This window comes from Ovis aries, chromosome 15, assembly GCF_016772045.2.
Source record: "Ovis aries strain OAR_USU_Benz2616 breed Rambouillet chromosome 15, ARS-UI_Ramb_v3.0, whole genome shotgun sequence".
Taxonomy (NCBI): domain Eukaryota; kingdom Metazoa; phylum Chordata; class Mammalia; order Artiodactyla; family Bovidae; genus Ovis; species Ovis aries.
The window spans coordinates 74,201,698-74,220,148 of NC_056068.1; the positions used below are offsets into that span (position 1 = coordinate 74,201,698).

Here is an 18,451-nt window from a genome sequence, read left to right on the forward strand (position 1 = left end):
TTTAGTATTCTTGCCTGGAAAATTCCATGGTCAGAGGAGCCTGGCAGGCTACAGTCTATGGGGTCACAGAGAGTCGGACACAACTGAGTGATTAAGTAGCAGCATCCTTTTTCAGAGCCTTTGGTTTTAATTCCACATAAACTGCCTGATTTCCTACTGACCTGAACATTCAGGCCCTTCCCCTGGTTCATTGTCTGAGCCTCTTCCTCCTGAAGCCAGGGTGGCAGCAGCTACAAGGAGGCCCTAAGATGATAGGACTCTGAAGTTCCCTTGTCCCTGCCAGCCACCTGGAGCACAGGTGACTGCTCAGCCACTGCCCTGCCTCTTCCAGTGATGGGGCTATTTCTTTGGGCGTATGTTAGAGGAAACAAGTTTCCATCTTTCCTTGTCAAGAATAAAGTTCAAGCCCCAAGAGACCTTGCCTGAGAACATTCACAGCAGCAATTCCTCCAACACACACAAAAAAGAGAGAAATATCTAACCATGTGTCAATAGGGGAATGCGATTGTGGCATATTCATGCAATGGAAAATAACACAGCAGCAAAAAGTGAGCAGCTAGAGCGACAGAAATCTGCACTGAGGAAGCTCAAAATTTTAACGTGGAGCAAAAAAATAATGTGAGACAATTTGAAATTAAAAACACAAACTACTCTATGAGGTTTACACATACATATAGTAAAAATACAAAGAAAGGTTTGGGGTGAGAAATCCCAAGTTCAGGATGGTGATGTCCTGAGTGAGAGGCTAAGGGGATTTCAACTATATTTGTCAAGTTTTATAGAACTTGGCAGGAGTTCACATGTGTTTATAGGATTATTTTCCTGCATTGCCTATGTCTAAAGTTTTTATGTGTTTATTTTTATGCTTCATCTTTTAAAAACTATTTGTTCACCGATGGCTGCACAGGGTCTTCACTGCTGGGCATGGGCTTCTTGCTGTGGTGGCTTCTCTTGTTGCGGAGCACAGGTTCTAGGTGTGTGGGCTTCAGTAGCTGCGGTGCGTGGGGTCATTAGGAAGTCGATTCATCACCACTGGACTACCAGGGAAATCCATGTCCAAAGTAAGAAACAGGAACTTACACACAGGCACACACTAGGCAGCTGACCCTGTTAGAAGTCATTTATTTACCACTGCAAGGTTTTTGCTCCAAAGTGTGACACCAGACATATGAGTACAATATCTCATGCGTCTTTTTGTGCTTCGGTTCATGATTGCAGAATAGACACAGCACTGACAACAGGAAACACAGGCAGCAAAAACAGATCACAAGGACTAGGTCTTTTTTGGCGGTCCTCACCTCCGATTGCGTGGGCTGCAGTCTCCCGCTGCCCAGGACTCCTTTATTTCCCAAAGGAGCTGCCCCAGAGGACTGCTCTCCCACCTAGCTCTCTCTACACAGCATCGACTGGGGGAGATCCATCATTACTCAATCTACACCCAGAGTCATATCTCAAATTGAAATGGGCAGACGCGTGCAAGGTCTTGATCAATAGGCACTCAACAAATATATAGGGACTTGATGCAAGAAGTGAGTCGCAAGATGAATGAGATTAGACTCTCAGTTTTCTACCCCATCGCCATATCTGTGACAAAGTCAGATCAGCTCGTGGGCAACAGCCCAGTCGGAGACAGTTTCTCCCTTTATTTTCACCTCTACTTCATGCACTTAGAAAATGCTCCCTGGCAAAGGACCAAGTGTTTCTTTTAAAGAAAAGATCGGATGCATTCGCATAGACCCAATTACTCTAATCTGGTAGTCAATTGCAAAATTATCTGGTACAAGGTGAGTGGATGCAAAGATTACTGAAGTTTTTTCATCTGCAAGTCTGATATCTCTGGGTAATTTAAAATTCACTGAGATGGAGTTCTGATGGGAAACGCAGCTTTTATATTCTCATCTATATATCCTCATCCTTATAGCTCACTATGCTAATTATTTACATAAAGTAAAATTAAAGGGAAAGTCACTCAGCAGCGTCTGACTCTTTGCAACCCCATGGATTGCAGCCCACCAAGCTCCTCTGTCCATGGGATTCTCCAGTCAAGAATACTGGAGTGGGTTGCCATTCCCTTCTCCAGGGGATCTTCCCGGCCCAGGGATTGAACCTGGTCTCCATCGCTGCAGGCAGATTCTTTACCATCTGAGCCACCAGGGAAGCCCAATTATTTACACAGTGAGCTATAAATTATCATTAGGTGAATGGTAATACTCAACATTATGAATTTCTAGGCCAGCTGCTAAGGTTTCTGAGGACCTTACCATTGAGAACTCAACTAGGACTCAGATTTGCATTCAAGTTAGATAAAAATGTATATTTTTTCTCCTACTCCCCTACCCATCTTTCATTCACTAATTCATTCAACACATTTTTATTAAGGGTCGATGAGTCGACTGTACTCTAGGTGCTTGGAATACACCAGTGCACACAACAGGCAAACCCACCTGCAAAATCTGTCTTATTTCTGTTCAGTGAGATGAAGGCTGACACCAAAGATGTCAGGCAGTGACATGTGACTCCTTTCAAGGACACACATTTCGTCTGGATTCTGGAAAACGAAAACTTTGACACCAAAGAAATGAATGCCTCATGATATTCATGGGGTGGAGCTGATGGCTGTGGGTGGCATCAGGGGCCCCGAGAGCTCACTGCAAACATCTTTGGTGTGACTGTATGGCAGGCTCATGGACTTAGAAGGAAGTAGAACCCACCTTTCCTGATGTTAAGTCTAGGATCCAGACTCCTCTGAATTAGAGTAGCAGTTGTCACCAAGAACTGAGTGCTGGTCAGCTTACGCAAGGGAGGCTTTGCTCTGTTTCGGCATGCCAACCAAAAAAGGGAGGCCACAGTGGTGAGAGGGCTCTCAAAAGATGTGTTGTAGGAAGTCAGTGACCCACGCCTTGCCTAAAAAACACTTGGCAGGAGGTGGCCAGACTTAATGGGAGAAATGTCCAATTATGTGAAAGATCTTCTCATTTATGAGGAATGAGATATTGTTACTGTTCCTTCAGGGGATCGGCAGAAGTTATCTCTAAATGCTTTCCTACTGCTGTCCAGAAAGGAAAAGTGATGACAAAAGATGACACGTCTCTGCTCAAATTCTCAGGCAGAGACCAAGAATGACTTGACTTGTTACAGGACTGAAGGAAAGGAATTCTAGATCAGGGACCCAGGGTGACCTCTGAAGGCCCAGAGTTTCCCTGTCAGTATTAAAAAGTCCAGATGCGGAGTCCGTGGTTCTAGCAATGTCTGGCACTTGCCAGGGATGCTCAGCTGCCAACATGAAGCTTAGAAATGATCTGCTGGTGGCCTCGGAGTTTGTTTCTAGTGAGGGGTGGGTGCCTGTGGCATGGGAGCACAATTTCATCTATTGCATCATTCAGAGGCCAAGCTGCCACATCATTAGGCTGCGTTTACAGACGGTCAACAACAGAACCCAGAAATACTGTTACCTAGGCAAATATTACATCCGCTCGAGCAAGGCTCATAATATTGTACTTAATGATGTGGACAGCTATTTGGAATAATCAGGTAGTGATGTGAAACCTAGCTGCCGATTATTTACTAATTAAAGTGATAGATCCTAAACACAGCGAGAGGCACACTTGAAAAGACCTCCTATCCTCCTCCCCTTCCACAGACCCGGACTAAATTAACGTGCGCCCCAGATGGAATTCCTCCTCACGCAGCTGGGAGGCTGAGAAGGAAGGAGTCTGACTCAGAGGGTCACTTTGGTAATGCTGGTGGACATGACGACTAGTGCCCAATAACCAATGGGGGAATCCCACCTACTCCTAGTCAGGGAAGGGCTCCCCAAGTATAACAGAAACCGATTTTGAGATGAAACAATACAGTTATTCAATAGAAAGCACAAAATTCAGTCCAAGAGCAGGATCCAAAAAAGCACAAACGACAACATTAAGAATTCAAATGATTAAAATAAAAAACGGAGGCTCCTAAATTTCACACCATGGTTGAAATGTCCAGCGATGGCACTGGCTGCCCCAGGGAGTTGGGGGCCCGACGAGGACTGTGAAACCGAGTTGGGGGTTTTGTGAAAAGGATTTCTCCAAATGCAGTGCTCCAGCTTCTTCATCCAAACCACTCTGTGCTTGTTAAAGATGCAGGCTCCTGGGGTCCAGCCAGGATCATGGATTTGGAATGTCTAAAGCAGGGTCTGGGAATCTGCTGGTGATTCTTCACACACTGTTTGGGAACTGCTAGGTTAGTGCCTTGGGTCAGTAGCATGATTTCATGCCGGCTGAATTTCCATCCCGCCCTGACCATCTCTAATTCTTTTGAGATGATCCAGGATACAGCATTTCTGTCATCCTTTTTGACATGCTTATTTTTAAAAAGCCACATTCTTTGCATCCGTGATTTCCCCAATTCAGCTTTCTCTGCATCTGATACCCACTGCAAAACCTCCACACGGATCCTATTTGATAAGCATCTCTTTCAACAACACAGATCAGCAAAATGTGTTCCTTCTGATCCACATGTCCTGTCTCGGTCCTTGCTCATTCTTAAGAAACAGGAGTGTGATGGGAGAGGAAGAGGGTCCTGGTCTCTGCACACATGTCTTTCTTCTGGTGTCAGAATGCGGATGGGGCACAAGAGGAGGGGGCAGAGGGTAGTGGGGTGGGGAAGGGGCAGATTGTGCCCCAGGAGGGCGGCGGCTTGGGTGGCTGCCTAGAGGTGCAGCTGATGCCACATGGCGATCTGCCGGCGCGGGTTCTTCAGCATCTCCTCCCAGTGGCTGCGCTCGGAGCCCGAGGCGTGCAGGCCCAGGCTGCAGTGGCCAAGCACGCAGCTCTGCCCCTCGGCGCCCAGGCCCAGCACGTCCAGCTCCACGCTGGAGGCCCGCAGCAGGTCATCCGGCAGCTCGAACATGATCATCTCGTTCCACACGGGGTTGATCTTGTGCTTGGCTCGTTTTGTCTGCTTCTTCTTCAGCTTCCGAGCCTGGTGCTTTAAGGTCACCTTGACAGAGACATCTGGGGAGGGGCAGGGGAAAGAGACAGAGAGAGGGGCCAGGAGTCAGCTTCTGGGGTCTGAGGCAGGAAGAGCTGGGGTCGTGCTGCTCTTGGGGATGGAGAGACAGGGTCTCCGGCTCTAGATCCTCACTGAGGCTTCCGCTCCTCCAGCCCTTTCCCCCGACCTCATGGGCCATGTATTTATTCAACAGTGATTCAATGCCCACCTTATGGCAGGCATCAGTCTGAACATGAGGATACAGCAAAAGCTCCTGCCTGGACCGTGACAGGGTCACACTGAAACACCGCTAGGAAACCTTTCTCAAGAGCCCCTCTGAATGCCTTCACGTCCCATATCACGTCCCACAGGCCCAGGATGTTGGTTCAGACGTCCTGCAGCTTGATTTTAAACCCAGACCAGGAACACTAAGCTATCCCTATGTCTTCATCCCCTTAGCTCTTCATCCAAGCATTTTCATCCCTTCCTAAGATAGAGGTCTCCTGCTGGTTGACTGCGTTTTTCTCTTCTGTTCTTTTGCAAGTTTTACTGGAGGATCCCACCCCACGTGGAGGGTGAGGGCAGCCTGCCTTGACCCCAGTAGAGCTGCCCGGCTCCCAACCCCCACCCCAGAAATCAGGCAGCAGGTTACTAGACAAGTTTCACACAGCATCTCGAGGCTCTGGGCTGGGATCGTGTTTCCATCAGTCAAGGTTTCCAAAGCTAATGTGAGAATAATTGTTACTCTATGTTTATTGCTATAATTATCACCCCCAGGTGGTTAGTTTGTTATTTCAACAGAGATATTTAAGTGATAAAGTGTTGGGCTATAATTGTCCTGACAGGAGCTATAAAAATAAAATAAAATAAAAAGGGCAGGAGGCAAAGAATTGTCTAGAGGGGATGAGGCAAAGGCATTGAGTTCTGATCTCTGGCTCAGGGATCTGTCAGCCAGACCAACTCGGGTGATTTTTCATTCATCAAAAATCTCTTGCCCAGAGGTCCTGACTGCAGAGGCAATTCTTTATTTGCTTCCTGCTATAAATATCTATGTATTTATATCCTGCTCTGAGCACTTGGCTCCCAGTCCGGGTGTCACACGGCTGACCAATGCTGCTTTCTTTCCTGCTCTGACCAAAGGGGCTGTTTGGTCCTTAAGCCTTGGGGCCTGTGCTGGAGTATCCAGAGAGAAAAGCCAAGGCTTCCGGGCCATTGAAGAGATGTTTATTTGGGTATATGGGGCAGAGACGCCTCCTCAGCCTGTGCGCCCACATGCCTCTGCCGTCATCCACACCAGCTGGTCTGGGGATGGCAGGTCGACAAAGGCTGGGAAGAGGGAGGAGTCTAGGGTGGGTGTGGAGAGCAGAGTGGTGGCTAGCTGAGACTGGAGAAGGGAAATCCCACCACCTGCCCAGAAGATGTGCCTAGCCAGGCCTGGGCGACAAAGTGGGGCCAAGCTTCCCCTACAGCCCAGATTCTCCACTCCCTGGCTACAGTCTGATCCTAGGATTCCTGTGACCCACGGATGAGGCTGTTCTTCTCACTATGGATCTGCAAGGTGGGAGCCCTAGGAAGCTGACATCTGGGCACTAACGGGTAGGACTGGCCTGGGAGTTAATGGACATGACTTTAGGGAAGCGAGGGTGTCCTTCAGAACTGATTGTGAGCTTGGGGGTGGAGGACACAGCTGAGGCTGACTGTACAAAAGTACTCAGGTTCCAGGACCCTGCTCACCTGTCCCCACTGCCTCCCAGGTGCCACCTCCATCTGTGCACATACCTAGAAGGGCCCCGGCTCCCCTCTCACACCTCACTCACCCTTCCCCAGGAGCTCCTTGGACTGGCTAGAGTGGAGGTTCTTGGCCTTAATCAGCACGACTAGGAGGCGGTTGGCAGCCGGGAGGTAGCTGATGGAGAGAAGGACCTCTCCCATCCCCGCAGACAGCTCCTGAAACAGAATCGGGGAGGCAGGCGTGGAGCCTCACTTAGGGATGCCCTCTGGCCCCGTCACTATCGCTGAGGCTGAGGTCGCCCTGGAGTTGTATCCAGGAGGCATCCTTGAAATCACTTACCCATCAGGGCTGCTTTCTCCAGGCTTGCAGAAGGGAGGAGGGCATAGAGAGATCCTATGCCAGCCTGTGTTTCAATATGAGTTTGTTTCATTCGCCACAATTGTGATTTTAAAAACAGCTCCTATTCAAACCCAACATACCGAACAGATCAAAGAGATGCCATTCAGGATGCGGCCGGGACAGAGGGCCAGGACTTCCTCTCACTTTATCACCTGTGCCCCCCTCAGGCATCTTTGCACAGAACCCTAGGGTTCTAGTTTGAAAACCACTGCATTGACTGATCAGGTTCCTGGAGCAGCAGGATGTTGCAAGGCATTTCTGTGGAAAAGAATCCTGCCGGGGGGCCAGCGTGAGGAACTCCGCCCATGGCAAGGGTCATGAGGAAGGAGGCTTGGCATACGCAAAGGCATGATCAAGCCTCAGGAAACCCCCTGTTCCCAAGCATCTACCCCAAAACCAGAGTCTGTTTTATGCTCTCACCTACACCTCTGACTTTACGGGGGCTCTCCCCCATAACTGTTTCTCTCGGAGAAGGAGTAAACGTGCAGCTACAAGGCAATAAAAATTCCTGGGCGTGACAAGAGTGTTTCAGCTTACGGACTCCTCTGAAGGTTATCTAGCCCACCTGTATAGGTTCGTCCGGCCACATGTGATTGTTTACAGCCTCCCAATCTGAGAGGCATGAGATGTTTTAGACTTACTAAAGGCAAATTCTTTTGGGGAGTTAGAAATTATTAGTATAGTGGGTTGGTTAGGAATTATATTGCTGAAGGGTTTTTCATTTGTTGTGTCAATAATTGCTGCTAATTCTCTGCTCTGGGTGGGACAAGGATGTCTCAGGTCAAACCTCTCTGCTGACAGACTAGCTTGTGTGACAGGATTATCCATACTCCTGCCACTACGCACATGATTGTTTACTACCTCTTAACCATAAACAGCTTTTTCTTCTCGTTGAGTCAATGATGGCCGCCAGGCCTCCATATCCTTAGACACCTGGGAATATATTAATCAATATATTTGGACTATAGAAAAGGAAATATAGTAGTTTTTGATGTTAGCAATACTAGGCTTTTTGAGTTAATGGATTTTCTCTTTTGTAATAGATCACTGTACTTTGTTATAAATCACTGTGTCCTTGCTATGTAAAAATGTAACTTTATCACTATCTTAAGACTAAATAGATCTTAAGGGGAACATTGATGAAAGGATTTTCATTTGTTGGGCTGATGTTTGCTGCTAAATCTCCATATTCCCTGCCCTTATAATGAATATAACAAGCATATAGGAGAAATAAGCATAAACCTTTAAACATACAGGAGAAATAAGTATTAACCTTTAAGATTAATCATGTTGACCTTGGGTTGAATAAATTCCTTTCTTGATTGTAACTCACTACACCCTCACCCTATAGGAATGTAATTTTATTTGGAGGGTGGTGCCTGGTTTAAGAAAAAACACCCTTGAAAAAAATAAGTTTTTTGGTTATCAGAAATAAAGGATCATAAAATCCCTAAGACCTTTTTATGTGAAGCACCTGGTTTTGATAAAGGTCAGGACTGCTGACCCCCGTGTGACTCTGTATTCGTGCCTATGTGTAACAAAAGGTATATAAGCAAACCTAAAAATAAAGAAATTGGATCAGTTTCCGGAAAGACTGATTCCCCCATGTCGCTTCCTTCTTGCTCCCATTTCTCTGGCTGAATTCCCATCTGGATTCAGCCTCCTTTTCTCCACTACACTATCTCCTACTACACTATCCGTTTCTAATCTCTATATCTGTAATTAAATATGTATTTTTCCAAAGATGCCGACGCCGTCCCCCCACCTTCGAATCACCCTGGATCCACCGGGGCTGGACCTCGGCAGAATCCCTTCCAGCCCCTGCAGGGTTGAGAGATGTGATGTGATCACGTCAATAATGTGATGCACTAATGCTGAGCGGGGCTTGGCTTAGTCTACAGAATGACCAACCATGTCAACAAAGGCCAGGCATACGATGGGAGCTAACATACCACAGACACTCACTGTGCTTTGTGATGCCTCCAAGAAGCAGCCAGCATGTCTATCCTCCTGCCCCTCCCCCGCCCCCCACCGTCTGCAGCTTTAGAGAGTCTCTCCACTGAGATTCCTACAAGAGTTTGTTTGGAATTTCAACAAATCCATTGAAGGACAAAAATGAGTGGGAGTCCCCACAGGGGGCAGGTCATAGTCTGAAGGGTAGAGGGAAGCGTATGGACTCCAGAATCTGACCACCCGGGTCTCAAGTCTGATCTCACCATTTACTAGCCATGTGACCTTGGGCAAGTTATTTCACTTTCCCAAACCTTCATTTCCTCATCTGTAAGATGGGAACCATAATACCTCCACCCAATAGGGTGGTAAACATTAAATGAGGAATTATTTAATGGCTTAGAACAGTGTCTGGTGCACACGACGGCATCTTTACCCTTGCTTTGATGATTATCATCAGTTATCAAGAAAGGATAGTCACTACTTCTTGAAAATATTAATTGGGAACAATGTTTCTGGGTGAAGGGGAGACAGGATTTAGGGAGTAAAGCTGGATGGAGGAGCTAGCCAGCCCTCTGCTTGGGTCACACCTTCCATTCAGGAAACATGTCTTCAATATGACCGCAACAATTCAACCAGCCCTAAGTGGCTAGTCGTGTGATGGAATGTTTCTGGGGGCTGCCAGGAACTTTGGTAATGGCGTTAAGGGTAGCAGCTAACGCAACACACTCCGTGCTAGGTACAGTTACAATATCTGTCCATCAAGGCTGTCATCCGCACAAAGCTATTCCCAGCACGTAGGACACAGCTAACACATAATACATAGCGTGAGGAGGAAGAGTGAGACATCCTGTTTAATCTTGATGGCAAGAGTAAGAGGGATACTGACCTGGTTCCCATTTTAAGTCTGAGTCCCTGATGCTCAGAGAGTGAACTTCACTACCTGAGCTCATGTAACCTCTGTGCGTGTGTGTGTGTGTGTGTGTGTGTGTGTGTGTGTGTGTGTGTGTGTGAGTCACTCAGTCGTATCCGACTGTTTGTGACCTCATGGACTATAGCCCACCAGGTCCCTCTGTCCATGGAATTCTCCAGGCAAGAGTACTGGAGTGGGTAGCCATTCCCTTCTCCAGGGGATCTTCCGACCCACGGAATGAACCCAGATCTCCTGTACCGCAGGCAGACTCTTAATGGTCTAAGCCACTAGGGAAGCCCCATGAAGCCAGTTAAGTAGTGAAACTGAGCCTCGAATGGGGGTCTGGTCTGATGGCAAAGCCCAAATCCTAAACCTGTGGTCCTCCAGAATCCTCGACGGACAGACCTCTCCTTTCACAGTGAAGGACCTGAGCTCAGGCACCTGTCCAGGTGCCCAGTGGGGTGTTGCTGAGCTGGGATGAGCACCAGGCTTCTGCTTCAATGGCACTTCTTGGAGGTCCATCCACAGGTGTTGGCCTGGGCTTTGGCCACATGGTGCCCAAGTGAGAGGATCCTGGACCTGGCAACGTGTGAAGGGCTCAGCAGTTCCGTGCAGGGTGCCCAAAGCCCCAGACGAGCCCAGTTGGCGACACCACAGCCACCTGCCCCCTTGGCTCTGCTGCTGAAAGTACCTGCTGACAAAAAGTAACCCTCCTTCTTTCGCCATCCTCTCCCTGTCTTTCCCTGCTCCCCGTCCTTCTCTCGGGCTCTCGGGGAGTCACGCCAGCTGTCCTTGGAGTCGGCCACTCTGTGGCCCCCGGAGACGCACATGCTGCTTTTGGCTGACCATCTTCCGGTGAGAACTGGGGCACCGCCGGCACTTCCTTTAACCCATTCTGATCAAGAGAGGAAAAACACGTGGGCTATAGCAGCCGATGGCTCCACCCACTTTTTTCAAATCAGCCCGTAGGATCCGCTCTGGATGGTCAGGCAGAGGGGCTCCCAAGCCGGGCCTTGGGGCTCTCCCTTACCACTTACACTGAGAGCACCGCCTCCGACTTCTGAGTCTATGCTGCCCTCTGACACTGTTCTTATCCGTGGCAAACAGGCCAGGGGTCCAAGTGGATGCAGGAGTGTATTTGTGGGACAGTGATGGCTACAATGAGTGTGATGATCAGGATGAGCGATTCATGAGGGCGGGTCTTTGTCCTCATCTCCTGAGCTCCCAGCTTCAGGCACACTGCCTGGCACATGGTGGAAATCAGACAAAACCTTTGTGGAATGAGTAAGTTTTCTTCTAGGGGAAAGGGTAGAGGCAGGTTTGAGACTTCTACCTGTTGGACTGCCACCCTTTGCGGGCAGCACCAAGCACTCCAGAGGCCTGGAGGGGGAGGCCCTCCATCTCCCAAAGAAGCTGGGTTACCAGCTGAACAAATCCGCATGTTGGGCGCCTCTTCCCAGGGGCCCCGGCTGTGATTCCACACAAGTCCCAAACCGCACACTAATTAGAGAGTGTGCTGGGGGAACAGCCTGGTTCCAGCTGAGAGTGGCTGTCCATGCTTATCAATTTTCTGAGCCTGGGAAAGAGAGGAAAATGAGGCAAAGAAGAGACCGCAGCAGATGGGGAGTGGAAGCGTACTCTCTCCTCCCATGGTGTCCATCAGGAACGGCGCCTGCTGGCCACGGCTCCTGTACTACCGGGCACTTATGTCCCATGGCGGCGGCAGGACAACGTGGGCTTTACCAGCAGACTGACCTGACCTCAAGGCCGAGCATGCCAGGTCCCAGCTGGGCAACCCCACGCCAGTTACTGAGCTTCTCTAAACCACATTGCTCTTGCCTATCAGCGCATACTCCTGTCTCAGTCCTGCTTTGCTCATCGGGGGCAGAACTTAGGTAAAGTTCCAAGCACAGCAACTGATAGATGGTAAGTGCTCAAAAATTACTACTCTTCTTCCTATTTTTATTACTCATGGGAGTCGGCAAACTTTTTCTATAAAGGGCCAGATAGTAACTATTTTAGGCTTGGCAGGCTATATAGTCTCCAGAGAAGGCACTGACCAGCTGGTTGAGAGACTGGCCATCCAGAAGGGTCCCTCTAGGCACCATCATGGCAGGCCCTTGAATGGGGGTGTAAATAACCACACACTGTCCCACAGCCCTGACCCTCCTTGACCTGCTCACTGCCCTGGCCTGTGGGGATTGGTGGTTGGCTCTCCAAGGAACCTCTCTGGACAGCACGACATCTCAGCAGATGATTGTTTTCCACTCACGGCTTTGGCAGCTGGGGAGGGGTGGGGAGCCCCAATGTGGGCCCCCAGCCGTGGTCACTCCTTCAAAGTCCAGCACAAATGCCACTGCACACCAGGCCTTCTAGAACTCTCTGTCCTAGAGCACTTCAGTCAGGCCCCTCTTAGACATCTTATGTAGATAACATCAGTATCACAGCCACCATCATCATCGCCATCTTTTGTTCCAGTTTCTCCCTCTGGCTTGTCCTCTCTACGAGCAGAGGTGCTCCTCTCCCCTGCAGGGCCTGGCATGCAGTGGAGGCAACAGGGAGTGTGAGTGGTTCTAGATGGGGATAAACATCGTCAGCACCAGAGTCAGGGCGCTCACAGTGCGATCTTTTCCATGATGGTGAGGCCAGGGGCAGGGGTATCTGTGCCCGGCAAGCACCTGGCAAGACTAGGCCCCAGGAATCCCCAAATCCTGGACTATCAGTCTCCTCTAACCGCCTCCCGCCCACCCTATTCAAGACTCCACCTTACTTTTACACGCTGCCTCCCTGCCCAGACTCCCATCCCCAGGCTGGGAAGGTCTCCAAGCTCATTTCATGAGCACTGGCCCAGTCCTGGCCTGCCACCCCAGGGAGAGGCGACCCTACCTTCATGGAAGTCTTCAGCTCGCCCCACTGGGCAGCCCCCAGGGGCACGGACACCCCATCCAGGCCGAGGCGCAGCTCCCCGACCACACTGTGGCGGGAGAAGCGGTCGCACGTCCTCAGGGTCAGCGTCAAGGTCGCTGCGGGAAGCTCCTCCTCAGCCAGGGGGAGCACCAGGCCTTCCTCCCACGTGGTGCGCAGCTCCCGCTTCTTGAGGGCCGTCTGGGCCTCCACGGAGCCCATGCTGTTGGCCACGCTGCCCTGGACGTAGCAGTCACAGCCTCCATCGTGGTCGCTGGTCACAGCTGCAGCCAGGGAGAAACGGGCACAGACGCGGGGGTTTGTCAGGGACAAGGGGAGGCAGGAAGCATGGCCCTGCTGTGAGCTGCAGAATCTGCCTTAACAGCCATGACCTTGGGGGTCTGAAAGAGACCCCACCGGGGCTGCCTGACCATGCTGGCTTTGTGAGATCACCTTTTGGGAAGCCGTTTGGAAATAGGAGATCCTTCTCATTATTCCGAGACTTCCCCAAGGCGCCTGGGCCCACAAACTGCTGATGATTTTTATTAGGGTTGCCATGGATACCGTAACTCATTTGTTCTCTATTTTAAATATTTATCACATAACCACTTGTGATGTGAATCGCTGGGCCACAACCTCATGAGTGTTGTTTTACATTCTGAACCTCAGTGTTTTTAATGCTTTCCCAGTGGAGCTTTCCAGTTTGCACCTGGAGAGCTTTCATGACTGGTTCCTCAGTGACAATATGTGAAGTGGTATCTAGTGTTATGCAGAATGAGAGGATAAAGAACAAAGGCCATGTGTGCTAGTAGAAAGAAACCTGAACTGAGCTTCAGGGGAACTGGCCTCGTCCTGACTCTGGCACCAAATAGCCAGAGTAATCTTAGACAAGTAACTTGATGTTGTTAGACTTTAGTTTCCAAATCTGTAAAATGGGACTATTGTTAAGACCAAATGTAAGAAAGTCTATGAAACACTAAAAAAAAATCATACAAGAAAGCTAAAAGGAAAAATACTCCATCAAGAAAGCAAAATTAAATACAAAACTCCAGTTTTTCTTGTTCCCAGCTTCTAGTTTCCAGGCATCGCAGAGTAGCCCATTTTTAGCCCCATGTCCTTTGCAAAGTCTTAGCTTTGTTTGTCGATGGTAAAATGAATTATCAGGGTACGGAGACCAGGGACAATCTGATTCCATAGGAAAGACTGCTTGGTTCTAGGACTACAGAAGCTTTGCTAACCATTCAGAACACCCTCTGTGTCCAGCACAAAGCCCTGTTCAATGTCAAAGGCCTCTATAACAGAGATGATTAGCTGTTTATCAAAACAAACCAAAAAAACCCCATTCTTTTAACTGGGGACCCGGTAAGCCACATTTCCCAGCCTCCATTACAGTCTGCCGTCCTGTGACTTAGTTTCAGCCAATGGGAAGTAAGCATACATAGGTTACAGTTTCTAAGGAATGGCTGTTCTCCCCATCTTTCCACTTGCTGGGAATAGGCCACAAGGAGGCCTCAGAGAGGAGGAGCTGGTCCCTGAATCACTATTTGGAGGAAAGATGGCCGCCAACCAGGAATCCCCAGCTTGGACTGGTATATGAGAGAGAGGAAAAACTCCTGTGTATCTGAGGATCACACGCCTCAGGGTCTTGTTTGTTGCAGAGTGCTCATCCAGCCCCCAGTGCTCCCTCCAGCCACAGATGCTCAGGCAGACAGGCACACAGAAGGCCGTGAAAGTCAGCTAAGAGCATACCTTCCAGACGAGTCACAAATAGTTCAGCCTTCTGCCTGTCATAGTCCAGGCAGTAGTGAAGTTTGGGAGCTTGGTTCCAACTGGCAGCTTTCTCTGGGTTCCAGGTCTCCATGACACAGACATCCTCCACCACACCTATCAAGAAGGTAAAGTCATTACTGATACCGACACTGGGATCCTGTTTTCCAGCCCATAATTTTCTATCTCTGCCAGCTAGGCCATGACCCCAAACCAAAAGCTTCCTAACTGGGTGCAAAAGCATGGTGGTACCATCTGTGGTCCTGGGCATCAACTTCCAGGGACCATCACAACCCAGTGGGCAAGACCTGGGCTTTGGTGTCAGGCATGAGCTGCTGCATAACAGTTACGTGATCCCGGACAAGTTACTTGACTTCTTTGAACCTCGGTTTCCTCATCTTTAGAATGGGAGTGACAGCGGTTCCTTCTTCCTGGAATTATTGTGAGCATTAAATGAAATAAAGTGAGAAAAGCACTTAGCTCAGGGCCTGGCCCCTGGTGAGTTTTCAGCAGAGAAAACTCCCAGCGTATGTGACTCTAGTCAGCCTGTGTCAGGCAAACCCTTCCCCAGCCCATCTCCAGCTCCACCTCTCCGCAGAGTCCAAGCCATGCTGGAAATAAATGTCAAACAATGAGTCAAGCTTAGGGAGAGGAGAGTGGACTTTAGTGCATGTTCAGTGATCACTTGCTGAATAAATGAATGACCTTATCTTTAATTCAGTTAGTAAAACTACAGCTGTCACTCACTCTTCCCCTAACTTGGACTGCAGCCAAACATCTGGAAGATTCTCATTACTCAAGCATAATTCAAGAATAAAAGGATCCAGCAGCTGCAGCAGACTTCGCTTGAAATAAATTGGAATAAATTTTTTTTTTAATTTTCAGAATTAATTTAAAGGGTAAAATCATAGAGGAGTATTTCATTTCCAAAATGGTTCACTATTGGGTTCCTGCAAGTAGTGAAGAATCTCCCTGGTGTGTCTAAGCAAGGAATGAACTGACCAGGATGTGAACAGCCACGTGGAAAGCCAGACACACAAGCACTCAGGACCCAGGTGGCTTGGACAACAGCAGCAGAGTCAGCGCCAGACGGGGCTTGCCTGGCACCCAGCGCTGTCAGCCCTCGGACTGCCTTAGCCTTCAAACTCCAAACCAAACCAAAGCCAGCACCCTGGGAAATGCGGGAGTGGATGGAGCTTCAAGAATCAGGACCCTGAGCCCGACAAAGGGCCAGTGAGGATCTTTGCTTGTGGGAGCGGACTGAGTTCAGCACATCATGGGGACATGATCCAGCGAACGCAGGACATGATCCAGCGAACGCTGGCCGGATCCAGCGTTCTCCTCCCTTGCACCCTCTAGCTTCTGGTCAGTACTTGCTGAGCCAATTTGGCCCTTGCTAGATTGGAATCAGAACTGGAATCATCAGTGGAATCAGAACTTGGTTGTTGCCTCTGCAGTGGGGAAAGGAATGAGGAACCGGAAAAAGAAGACGAATGTGCCCTGAATCCTTCAGTTTCAGACTCTGAAGTGCTCTGCTGCTGTCCTTGGTGGGCAGTGCCCATGCCTGGCTTCATCCTTGGTGGGCAGTGCCCATGCCTGGCTTCATCCCAGCTTTGAGAAATCTGGTGTGTGTGTGTGTGTAGTTGCTCAGTCACGTCCAACTCTTTGCGAGCCCATGGACTGTAGCCTGCCAGGTCCTCTGTCCGTGGGATTCTCCAGGCAAGGACACTGGGGCTCCCAAGACAATGGAGCCATCCTGTGAGTTTGATTGTGATAACCACTCCCAAGGGTCCTCCTGCAAATTGTTCCCCACTCACCTTCACCTTGAGAGCTCAGCTTAGCTCTCAGTCCTCAATAGGTCTATTTTAATTTAAAATGTGGGCTAGCAAACCTGGAGGCTAAAAGCCTATCAGGGGATTCCTTCCTGCCTCAGGTACTACCGGAATTTGTTCTTGAAGAAATGCTAGCATAATCACTGTGGTCCTGGGCCAGGTTGGAGGAGGGGCCACCTGTTCACTGGCCAGCACGGGGGTGCTGGCCCCTGACCAAGAGATGCCTTAGGAGTCGGGTCAGTGTCAGAGCTGGTTATGCTGTTTCTGTTTCCACCATCCCCCTCTCTAACCACACAGAACAAAACCCCAAACCACAGAACAATCCATTCTCCTGGCTGGATTTTTTTTATCTCCTTATAAAAGTCTGTGTGCTCTGCTCCTTTGGGTTAGGGACTGTCTCTGTTTCCATATCTGCCCCAGGGCCCAGCAAAGTGCCTTACACGAAAAGGTGTTCCATTCTTGATGTTGATGAGAAGGAGAATAATAACGATGCTTTGATTATATCCTTGTGCCAGGCTCTGATCTAAACACTTCATATGCATTGTTATATTTACATTTTACAACAACCTTACTGGACAGGTGATAGTGTCATCTTATTTTATACCCAGGGAAACTGAGGCCCAGAAAGATGATCAGTATGACCAGGGTCACACAATGGGTACATAAAAGGGGAGAGAATTAAACCCATGACTCTGAATGAAGCCCATAGTTTAACCACAACTCTTTATCCCCTTTGTAGTTGTACATACAGCTTGGAAGGGACTCTCCATTTCCCAGTGGAAAGCTGGAGGCCTTGGGAAGACACAATGTGGGAACACGTGGGGAATAATGGAGTGTAATTCCAAAGCCTGGTGCCCTCTGACCTGGTTGCCCAGTGTCCAACGCTGCGGACACAGGCTGGCCACGCCCACCAGCTAGAGATGCTTTCCAGCCCTGCTGGGTATTGTCGACAGAGTGAGGGGCAGGAGAGCCCTACCATTCTGAGGAAGGACGAACAGCTCCTCTGTGACCTGCCTCTTGAGGCGGCTGTCATTCGGGGCTTGGGGGCTGGCTGGTGCAGCAGGCTCTGCCGTGGTCTTCAGCGTGTAGTCAGCATAGTTGATGACCTCCGGGGCCGTCACAGCTGGCCTGGGTCCATAGATGTCTGGGAACTTCAGGAGGGCTCGGGGCTGGACGGGCTCTGTAGACTTTTTGACATTAAACTGCAAACACAAATCACTCTGATTAGTCCACAAGAGGTCCGCTTGCCTGTTTCCATCCACAGAAGGGAGAAGAGATGACCTGAGCTTTCAAGGGAGGCAGAGGAAGGGCTGGGGTTCCTTTCTGCTCCGAGGAACATGACCTGGGGAGGCAAAATATCATCGCCAAGTGCAGCAGAATCTCCACCATCGTGAATGACGCTGGGGCCTGCCGAGATGTCAGCCCTGTCGGTCCAGCCCCTGGGCATCCGTGGCCCAGGTGCCCTGCTGCTGTGTCCAGAGGAGTTCCCCGGGCCTGTTGTGGTTACCCTCCCCCACTGCTCTCATCTGCCTTTGTTTTCTCTTCTCCTTGTCTTCCTCTCTTATTCCTTCTCCCCCTCCCCTTCGCCACTCAGTGACTCAGAAATGAATGTGGTCCCACCACACTTAGAACCAAATCTAAACTCCCTGCAGTGACCCTTAAGTGCTTGCCCAGCCTGGCCGTGTTCACCTTTCTGACATCACCCCCAAATCCCTCTCCAGCCACTGAGCAAACTGCTTCTCAAACAGGCTGAACTCTTTCAGGATCTGGCTTCTGGCCCCCAACTCCTCCCCACAAACCACCCACCTCCACCTCCACAGGCTCTAAATTAAGTCCCTCCTCCAAGTCTGTCCCTTCCTACCACCTCATTCTGCACTTTGCTTTAGAGCATGGCTTTCACCCTGTACTGTCTCCATCACTGCCTGGCCTGTTGTGGTCAGTCTCTCCCACTAGCATACAATCTCCATAAGCACAGGGATT

General features: G+C 49.6%; 1 protein-coding gene across 1 annotated transcript in view; it reads right to left on the minus strand.

Annotated features, from left to right (window-relative positions):
- Positions 1–1,105: 1,105 nt before the first annotated feature.
- The window catches only part of SYT13 (synaptotagmin 13), a 43,287-nt gene continuing 25,941 nt past the window's right edge, over positions 1,106–18,451 (minus strand). Inside the window, exons 2-6 of the mRNA XM_027979653.2 lie at positions 17,448–17,673; positions 14,622–14,756; positions 12,855–13,156; positions 6,792–6,921; positions 1,106–4,997 (exon numbers count right to left, since the gene is read on the minus strand). Of these exons, the coding sequence (XP_027835454.1) occupies positions 4,693–4,997; positions 6,792–6,921; positions 12,855–13,156; positions 14,622–14,756; positions 17,448–17,673 (1,098 nt within the window). The 3' untranslated portion in view covers positions 1,106–4,692. The remainder of the gene's footprint in view (positions 4,998–6,791; positions 6,922–12,854; positions 13,157–14,621; positions 14,757–17,447; positions 17,674–18,451) is intronic.